Source organism: Chaetura pelagica, unplaced genomic scaffold (genome assembly GCF_000747805.2).
Source record: "Chaetura pelagica isolate M959 unplaced genomic scaffold, ChaPel_1.0 scaffold534, whole genome shotgun sequence".
Lineage (NCBI taxonomy): Eukaryota > Metazoa > Chordata > Aves > Apodiformes > Apodidae > Chaetura > Chaetura pelagica.
Genome location: NW_009953065.1, coordinates 280,641 through 290,379, shown reverse-complemented (window position 1 = coordinate 290,379; position 9,739 = coordinate 280,641). Strand labels below are relative to the sequence as shown.

Here is a 9,739-nt window from a genome sequence, read left to right as displayed (position 1 = left end):
CTTTCCATAGCCAGCAGAGAGACCCTGGACTGCTGAGCCCTTGCCACATCAGAGAGGTTCACCATCCCAGACTGAACCAAATTCACACCAGTAACTTCCCCTTCTTGCTGCTCTTAGGGGCTGAGTTGATAAGCAGTGACTACCTTGAGCATCAGTAATGAGCAGTTCACTCTTCATGTGAGGGACTGAAACTGGAAGAGGAACAAGGGAATCCAACACATTTAGATCCCCATATGCTCATCTTTCACCTCAGAAGATCCTGAAGGTTTTTTTCTGTGGGTGCAGATGCTAACACCAGTCTCCTTTACAAATACAAATACTTCTAACACCTCCCTCCTCCACCCACTAGCTAGATGGGGCAGCAGACTTGCAGAAACTTAGTAGTTCCTAACCCTTATTAGCTCAATTCACTTGCTGTCTAATTTTGTTAAAACCAGCTAAGAGGTTCAAGACACATACACATCCAGCATGAGCAACTTTTTCTTCTTCACAAAAACAAAACACTATGTACAGGACTCAGGCTGCAGTCAGGTGGCACAGAGCAGACACAACCTGTGAGTGCTCTGATCTCAGTCACCTGGGAGGCTGTCTCACAATGAAGATGAGTAGGACAAGCTCTGGGCCAGCCAGGACTGAACCAACCTGCTGGAGATGCTGGCTCATGCTACAGCATCACCACTGCTATAACCCTGTCCATGCTGGTGTCCTACAGCTTGCACAGGTGGGCCTGCCTTGTTTGCAGTCATATCTGTAGATGTCCTTCCAACCAAGGAAAACTGATAAAAAATGTTTAAATTGATAAAAAAGTGGTAGGCAACACTGAGTCCAAACTAGACTCATCACGACCATAAAGAAAGGCCTCAGATGCTGTCTCTCTCCCTGGTGTCACTGGGGTGGTTTTAAAAATATATTTATTTTTAGTTATTATGGCTGTGTCTGCAGGTTGGCTTCAACCCACTGAGAGTCCTGAGGAAACGCAATAAAGCTCTGAGGAAGATCAGAAAGATGCTGAGGAAAGGAGAGCTGCAAGTGACATCTGTATGTAAGGCAACCCCACCCTGGAGGGGTTAAACAACCAGAACTGTGGCTTGACATAGCAGCCAAGTGCCTCACAGGTTCCTGTCCTGATTAGATATGCTATTCCCCACATTGTCACTTCATGACATAAACACATTTCAAATGTAAGATTTTATATGGCTCTCACAGTCAGAGACCTACAGCCCTACCATGGGCAGAGCCTGTATGTGTCCATTGGATCTCTGGTTGCCACCAAATGGCAGGATCAGATCCCACAGAGGTGATGTTCATACTGCATTCATGGTAGGATAAAGCTGGTTTTCTCCTGGCCTGAATCCTTCATGCTTTTTGTTGACTTTTTCCAAAATTATTAAATCAAAGCACATCTGACCACTGACTTCAGGGAACAATAAAAAAGTCATAACTCATTATGATAATAATTTAACTATTGATGAGAAGAAAGCAAACATTTCCAAACTCCTCTAGACAAGAGGACAGAACTTTTTCTAGTGTCAAGTGCAGGTGGGTCCTGCTCCATCTAATGGATACATCAGCTTTGCATTGTCACCACTCTCACCCTTGTGTAAGATGCACTACTACCCTGGCTGGGTATTAAAAAGAAGTATTAAATATAACATTTTTTTCTGTCAACACAGAAAGGCCTGATTTGCCTGGCTAACTACACACAAGAGTCAGATGAAGAATTAGACAACAACAGGATCGAGGAGCTGGATGAGCCCACCAACATGACAGACTTGCCCATTCAGATCAACTGGGGCTCTGACCTCCCCCCAGGCATCTCTGTGCCCCGGGTTGACATCCACAGCATCGTTCTGGACTTCTCATCAGTGTCTTTCCTTGATTTTTCTGCCATGCGAGTTCTCCAAAAGGTAACTAATTCACAAGATAAACAGTGATCATGTGAAACAAAACCAAATGAACGCAGTTATATTTGAGGAAAGGGGTGGCACCCAGAGGAAATTTGACAGGCAGGAGTGGGACAACATGGACCTCATGATGTTCAGTAAGACCAAATGCAAGGTTCTGCATCAGTGTCAGGACAATCCCCAGTACTTGCACAGGCTGGGAGATGAAGGGATTGAAAGCAGCCCTGCAGAGAAGGGCTTGAGGATCCCAGTGGAAGAAAAATTGGACATGAGCTGGCAATGTGTCCTTGCAGCCCAGAAAGCCAGCTCTATCCTGGGCTGCATCAAAAAAAGCATGACCAGCAGGTCAATGGATGTGATTCTCCCCCTCTACTCTGCTCTCATGGGACCTCACCTGGAGTACTGTGTCCAGCTCTGGAGCACCCAACACAAGAAGGACATAGAGGTGTTGGAGCAGATCCAGAGGAGGGCCACAAAAATGATCAGAGGACAGAAACATCTATCACATCACAAAAGGCTTGAGAGAGTTGGGGTTGTTCAGCCTGGATAAAAGAAGGTTCTAGACACACCTTATTGTGGTCTTTCTGTACTTACAGGAAAGATGGAGAGAAAATATATTTATTTTTAGTTATTATGGCTGTGTCTGCAGGTTGGCTTCAACCCACTGAGAGTCCTGAGGAAACGCAATAAAGCTCTGAGGAAGATCAGAAAGATGCTGAGGAAAGGAGAGCTGCAAGTGACATCTGTATGTAAGGCAACCCCACCCTGGAGGGGTTAAACAACCAGAACTGTGGCTTGACATAGCAGCCAAGTGCCTCACAGGTTCCTGTCCTGATTAGATATGCTATTCCCCACATTGTCACTTCATGACATAAACACATTTCAAATGTAAGATTTTATATGGCTCTCACAGTCAGAGACCTACAGCCCTACCATGGGCAGAGCCTGTATGTGTCCATTGGATCTCTGGTTGCCACCAAATGGCAGGATCAGATCCCACAGAGGTGATGTTCATACTGCATTCATGGTAGGATAAAGCTGGTTTTCTCCTGGCCTGAATCCTTCATGCTTTTTGTTGACTTTTTCCAAAATTATTAAATCAAAGCACATCTGACCACTGACTTCAGGGAACAATAAAAAAGTCATAACTCATTATGATAATAATTTAACTATTGATGAGAAGAAAGCAAACATTTCCAAACTCCTCTAGACAAGAGGACAGAACTTTTTCTAGTGTCAAGTGCAGGTGGGTCCTGCTCCATCTAATGGATACATCAGCTTTGCATTGTCACCACTCTCACCCTTGTGTAAGATGCACTACTACCCTGGCTGGGTATTAAAAAGAAGTATTAAATATAACATTTTTTTCTGTCAACACAGAAAGGCCTGATTTGCCTGGCTAACTACACACAAGAGTCAGATGAAGAATTAGACAACAACAGGATCGAGGAGCTGGATGAGCCCACCAACATGACAGACTTGCCCATTCAGATCAACTGGGGCTCTGACCTCCCCCCAGGCATCTCTGTGCCCCGGGTTGACATCCACAGCATCGTTCTGGACTTCTCATCAGTGTCTTTCCTTGATTTTTCTGCCATGCGAGTTCTCCAAAAGGTAACTAATTCACAAGATAAACAGTGATCATGTGAAACAAAACCAAATGAACGCAGTTATATTTGAGGAAAGGGGTGGCACCCAGAGGAAATTTGACAGGCAGGAGTGGGACAACATGGACCTCATGATGTTCAGTAAGACCAAATGCAAGGTTCTGCATCAGTGTCAGGACAATCCCCAGTACTTGCACAGGCTGGGAGATGAAGGGATTGAAAGCAGCCCTGCAGAGAAGGGCTTGAGGATCCCAGTGGAAGAAAAATTGGACATGAGCTGGCAATGTGTCCTTGCAGCCCAGAAAGCCAGCTCTATCCTGGGCTGCATCAAAAAAAGCATGACCAGCAGGTCAATGGATGTGATTCTCCCCCTCTACTCTGCTCTCATGGGACCTCACCTGGAGTACTGTGTCCAGCTCTGGAGCACCCAACACAAGAAGGACATAGAGGTGTTGGAGCAGATCCAGAGGAGGGCCACAAAAATGATCAGAGGACAGAAACATCTATCACATCACAAAAGGCTTGAGAGAGTTGGGGTTGTTCAGCCTGGATAAAAGAAGGTTCTAGACACACCTTATTGTGGTCTTTCTGTACTTACAGGAAAGATGGAGAGAGATTATTTAACTGAGGCCTGTAGTGAAAGGACAAGAGGCAATGGGTTTAAATTGAAACAGAGTAGATTTAGATTAGATACAAGGAAGAAATTATTCATTATGAGGTGGGTGAGACACTGGGACAGGTTGCCCAGAGAAGCTGTGGCTGACCTATAATAGGACGTGCTCCAGGACAGGTTAGATGGGGCTTTGAGCAACATGGTCTAGTGAAAGATGTCCCTGCCCATGGCAGGAGGGTTGGACTAGAGGATCTTTAAAGGTCCTTTCCAACCCAAACCATCCTGTGATTCTGTTCTGGGTTTCTATCCTAATTCCTACATGGACTGGAAAGTCAGTGGCAACCTTTGAATGTATGTGAATTTTAATGTACATTTTCCATAGAAAAAAGTTTAGGATATGGATTAAATAATTAACCTAATTTTTCTTGGAATTGGAGTGTTGGCTGTGACACCATTTCTTGACCTGGCAAGATTCTGGGAAACTTTACAGAAATGTACATAAAAATACAGCTTTAAAATCTGGGTTGGAAGTTGGAGCATTGGAGTTTCATTTCTGCTCCCGTACTTGATTCCCAGGATACCTTGAACAAAGCAATAAGAACAAAATTTTCAAATATTATTTGCTAAAGTTAACTATCTAGAGCCACACAGGGTGTGTAAATCTATTTCCATAGGAACTAATCACATGCCATGTCAGTGTGAACTGTGGTTCTGCTCCAATTCCCAGTTATAAAAATCTCCCCAGAAGCTTTTGGAGTTCTAGTTTCACCATATGTCAAGTAGGTAAAATAAAGCCATACAATTAATGAAAGAATATCTTTTTCACTGTGGGCTAAATGTGTTTAATGTTGTCCCTTTCCAAAGGGATTGGTCATCCCTGTCTGCAGCCATGAGAAGAGGCCATCCTGCCTCTAGGTGCAGCAGATTTTGAGCTTAGAGCTGCTTACCATCTTACATCTTAAGTATCTGAAAGTGGTTTGTACATTTTCTGTGGCTACTCACCATGCTGGCTGTTACCAGCTAAAAAAGTAGGACCTAAATGGTGCCTCTTTCTGGTTTAACAGACTTTGAAAGAATTTGTCCGAATCAACATCGACGTTTACATTGCAGGGGCACATGGTGAGTACTTGCCTTCCCATCAGCATCACCACAGCCTGGTCCCACTGCCTTCCTATCCACCACAGAGCATGGCTGCAGAGGATCACCCCAGTTTTACCTTTGAGTCTTGACAGTGAACAGATCCAGCTGAGCAGAGGTGTCACCCCACAGGGGATGTTCATGAACTGTGCTGTCCTCACCAGGCTGGGACCACACACAATGGCACTATGGTGCTGCTGTGCTGTACAGTTCTGGCCTGCAAGACCTGCTATTGGGCAGTCTGGGTTAGGCATGACATGACAAATGTGGCTCAAATTCTCTTCTGCCTGCCACTGAGCAGGACAGTACTGGTGGGCATTTATATCCCACCCTCTCCACTTCAGTAAAGAGGAACTCATCTGCTTCCATAAACAAGGCAGTGCAATGTATCAGAAATTCCTGTGCTCACTCCACTGATGTGCTCAGGATACACTATTCCTTCATTTTCAAGGCCTGTAGGTCACCTTGTGCTTTGATGTTGTTCCCCCACAGAGGGCTTCCTGGACAAACTGGAGAGATGTGCATTTTTTGATGAGGAGATCAAGCCATCCATGTTTTTCCTCACCATTCATGATGCAGTTTTGCACATTTTGCTGAAGAAGGACACAGCCAGTTCCCCCAAGTTAAAACTTGCTGAGGTAACACTACAGTTTTTATATTTCACTACTTTAGTGCCTTTCCATTACTCATAGGCACCCAGCAGTGCCATGTGCCCTACACCATCTCTAAATTAAAAAAGTTAATGATTAAAACTCAGCTGGTCTTAAATCAATTTGGAGACCAAGAGTGGCCTCTGGTCCAGGTGCCTGGCAAGCCACTAGTGAAAGGAGTGAATGATTCCCACTGGAGACTCACCTGGCCATGGACTTCACTTGCAACCTTGCTGGGAAGAGCACAGCATGGGGTGAAATCCCTCCCATACATCATCAATCCTCTGCCATCACCCATCTGGCACAGGTTTGCTGCTTGTGCTGCAGTGGCTTTTGCAAGGTAGACTTGATGCTTCTTGCATGTAGGCTCCCCAGGTCTGTCTGCCTTCAAAGGCAGTACTAAAGTAGTGCATCTAAATATCTGGAAATGTTCTTAAATCAATAACAAGGATCTTGCATATATTAAATGTCTTTAAAAGTACCAAACCTAGAACTACAGTCACCTGGAAACTGTCTAACCCCACTTAGCTGAATTGGTCCAGCTCTTCTGCATCATCCTTGGTGGTGTTTAAAACGTAGATGTGGTGGTTAGGGATGCGGGTTATTGGAGGACTTGATGATCTTAGAGGTTTTTTCCAGCCAAAACGATTCTATTATTCTAAGGGGCATAAAGGGCTGACAAGCGAGAGCTTCCTTCCTTCCAGGTCAACTTCCCAAGCATATTCCAGAGATTTAAAAGCAATACCCTCTTCAATGTGAAAAAGAGAAAAAAAAACCCACAATCTGTTTCCTAATTCACAACTCCTTGTGTTCACTGCAGGAGAAGGGTAGCAGCAAGGACTGTATCATCATCCCCAGCAACGGGCTGCGCAGCCGTGAGGGCACGGTAAGACTTCCATCTCCAGCAGCCACGCTCCGACTTGTAGGAAATGCAGCCTCTAAGGGGGCTCATGGAGACTGCTAGGTCAGATAACAAAAGCATCTTCACCCCTGAGCTCCTGTGTCAGCCCAGGGCAGAAAGCATCCAGACAGCTGATTAATGGGATTTGACTCGGGGCGAAACCTTACGGGAGCGAGCGGTGCGGGCTGGGCTCACAAGCCCTGTCCTGTGCTCGGAGGGTCTGCAGAGGGCAGGCAGGCAAAGGCCATCTCACCAGGCTCTCCCCTGGCCTCCTCACCTGTCCACCACAGCTCCCCCATGATGAGCTTACTGGTAGCATGTTCAGGTGATAGAGACATCAGCATTAGTCCCGTTTATTTAAATGGCACTGATGGAAGAGGAGTCCAGACACAGAGATAAGAAGGGACTTTCATCACAGACTCAAAGAAAAAGAAAATATCCAGCACATGGCAACCCCATAGAGGGAAAATGTCAGACCAAAGTCTTCCCACACAAACACTTTAGAGGAGCAAATTCTTATACATCACTCATCAGAGGGAACCTGCCCTGGCTATTCCTTACAGAGGGTGACATTTATTTCCTTCTATTTCCTACAGATTTCAACAGAGACAAAATTTTAGATTTAATTTTCTAAGTGTAGTATCATCCAGCAACACAATGTCACTCACAGAAGATGAACGCAGATGCAATGATGATGAGCATGAAAATAGAAAAATCCTTTCATATGCCTTAAGAAGGATTTACTACATGTGGTTATATTCCCCATTTTGGATTGGGCTTGTCAGTCTTCATGTGTTTCTGTATATATAGAAATGTATTTATGTACATACATAGAGGCTAAAATGACACATATTTTTTTGTTTCCCACCTTGTTGAGAGCCTACCCAGAGTTGAAGAAGCAGGCAACGTTAACTCTATTTGCATATACGTGTACATATATATATATATATATATATAATGCTGACAGTTTGTAGCAACCTGTACAGTTACTAGAGAATATATGAATATTTGAAATGTTGTAATTTATAACACAGACTAACAGCTGGGAGTGATATTTTATCTTTGTCTTGTGTATAACTTGTGTAAAATTTTCTTGATGGTTTGAGACAGCGAGTAGACTGAGTTATTAAACTAGTTTTCAGCTCAGTACTGTGAGCATAGTGCACATGGTGCCCAAGGTACCTACTGCAGTACATGAAGATTGTTCAGGAAAGCTTTTCCAGATCCCAACATGATTCACTGGTTTTGACTGGGCTGGAATAAAGTGTGTAAGAGAAGATACATTTATAGTGAACTACTAATGATTTTGGTAACCCTGCATTGCTTGCTGCAGTTTTCAATACACCATCAAGGTAGGTCATAACCAAAGAGGGTGTCCCTCACAAAGCAGGTGGACCATGGGCCCCAGAACACGGCTTAGGAGGAACTGTGGGTGCTGAGCTGCCTGGCGGGCGGGCTCAGGCATCAAGGTCTCTTGAACAGATGTGCAGAGAACTTTAACTTAAAAAGAGTCTGTTCTGATTCCTCTAGTCTGCACAACCCAGTTACACAATTGCTGTCAATCAGCTCCTGCTGGAACTCTGAGGCTTGAAGCTGCACTACAGTATGTGTTTCAGAGAAAAAGCAGAAAGTGACAGAATTTTTAATTTAGCATAGCCAAGTGCTGGAGGTATAAAAATCTGCAGCCTAGAGGAAAATAGAACCATGCATGGAGTCTGAAAGAAAGAGCAGTCTGAAATCACAAGAGTTTTTGATTTTCAAGCCTAATTACGACTTTCAAACAAGATGGGGTGTCCAGAATCATGCATTTGGACTTGTAAATGAGAACCATGTTTTGTTGTCTTGGTAGGATGCAAGACTTCAAAACAAAATCTGAAGGAAATCTGCACAGAAGTAGGTGGGGAGAAGCGTTGTTGGTTTTAGAAAAGGTACATACACACATGCCATGTTCACCTGGTACCTTTAGAAAAACAAGCCACAATGTCACCACTCTGGACCTGAGTCAAGCCTTCCTTGCCATGCCAGTGGGCAATTGTCAACACTGTTGAAGAAGACAAAATTCCTGAAAGCACTGAAAGATGAAGGTGGATTAGACTAGAGGAGATGACAAGTAGGAGCTTTGAAAGGGAAGTAACAGCGCAGAGGGAGCACCAATCTGTTAAATATTTCCGTTCATTGCTGTTGGTTGTTGTGTCTTTTTTCAAAAATCTGGAGTTATCTGATGGAATCTGCTAAAGAAACAAAGCTGGAAGATTAATATTAAAGTGAGAAGGCTTTGAATACAGAAAGAAGTAGGTGGCCTTGAACGCTGAGGTAAGAGAAATTCAGCATTCAGAAAACACACTCAAGAATTTGCAGATGAATAAAAGGTGCAGCTCTACAGTGGATGATCACACACCTGAAATTCTGTGGGAGAGGCCATCTTGGTGGCAATCACGAGATGTTGCAGAGCACTTTCTGCTGAATCAGACAGACAGTGCCTGCTGCTCTTTTGAATTTGCCACAGCAGACCTAATGGCTAAGTCAGGTATGTCTCATGTGCCAGGCAACCAGCACAACAGTACCTGAGAAAAGATACAACCAGGGCACTGCTGAATTGCCTTCCTAATTCACCCTTCCAAAAAAGCAGTTTGTATTGGAACAGATTTTTGCAGTGGAATGAGGAAGATATTAGTGCTACAGTGCAATGCAGAGGGGAGATTTCACTCCAAATACTCCAAACTTCAGGACTGAGCCCTTGAGTTCAAGAGAGATTAAATCAAACTGCAATTAATGAGGGAAAATGCTATGAGGATCTTTGTGGAATGAAGAGCCTGTATTCAGGGACTGACAAGAGATACAGATACATCAGGGATTTAACCTCAGATATTGCACATTGCTCTTCAAAACCATATTGGGATTTTCTGACAGGTATCAGGCTAAAAAAA

General features: G+C 44.1%; 1 protein-coding gene across 1 annotated transcript in view; it reads left to right on the top strand.

The window, feature by feature from the left end:
- Positions 1-7,542, top strand: part of SLC26A3 (solute carrier family 26 (anion exchanger), member 3) — a 17,417-nt gene extending 9,875 nt beyond the window's left edge. The window contains exons 15-20 of the mRNA XM_009996775.1: positions 943-1,038; positions 1,674-1,907; positions 5,189-5,243; positions 5,754-5,899; positions 6,735-6,797; positions 7,409-7,542. Of these exons, the coding sequence (XP_009995077.1) occupies positions 943-1,038; positions 1,674-1,907; positions 5,189-5,243; positions 5,754-5,899; positions 6,735-6,797; positions 7,409-7,432 (618 nt within the window). The 3' untranslated portion in view covers positions 7,433-7,542. The remainder of the gene's footprint in view (positions 1-942; positions 1,039-1,673; positions 1,908-5,188; positions 5,244-5,753; positions 5,900-6,734; positions 6,798-7,408) is intronic.
- Positions 7,543-9,739: the final 2,197 nt, after the last annotated feature.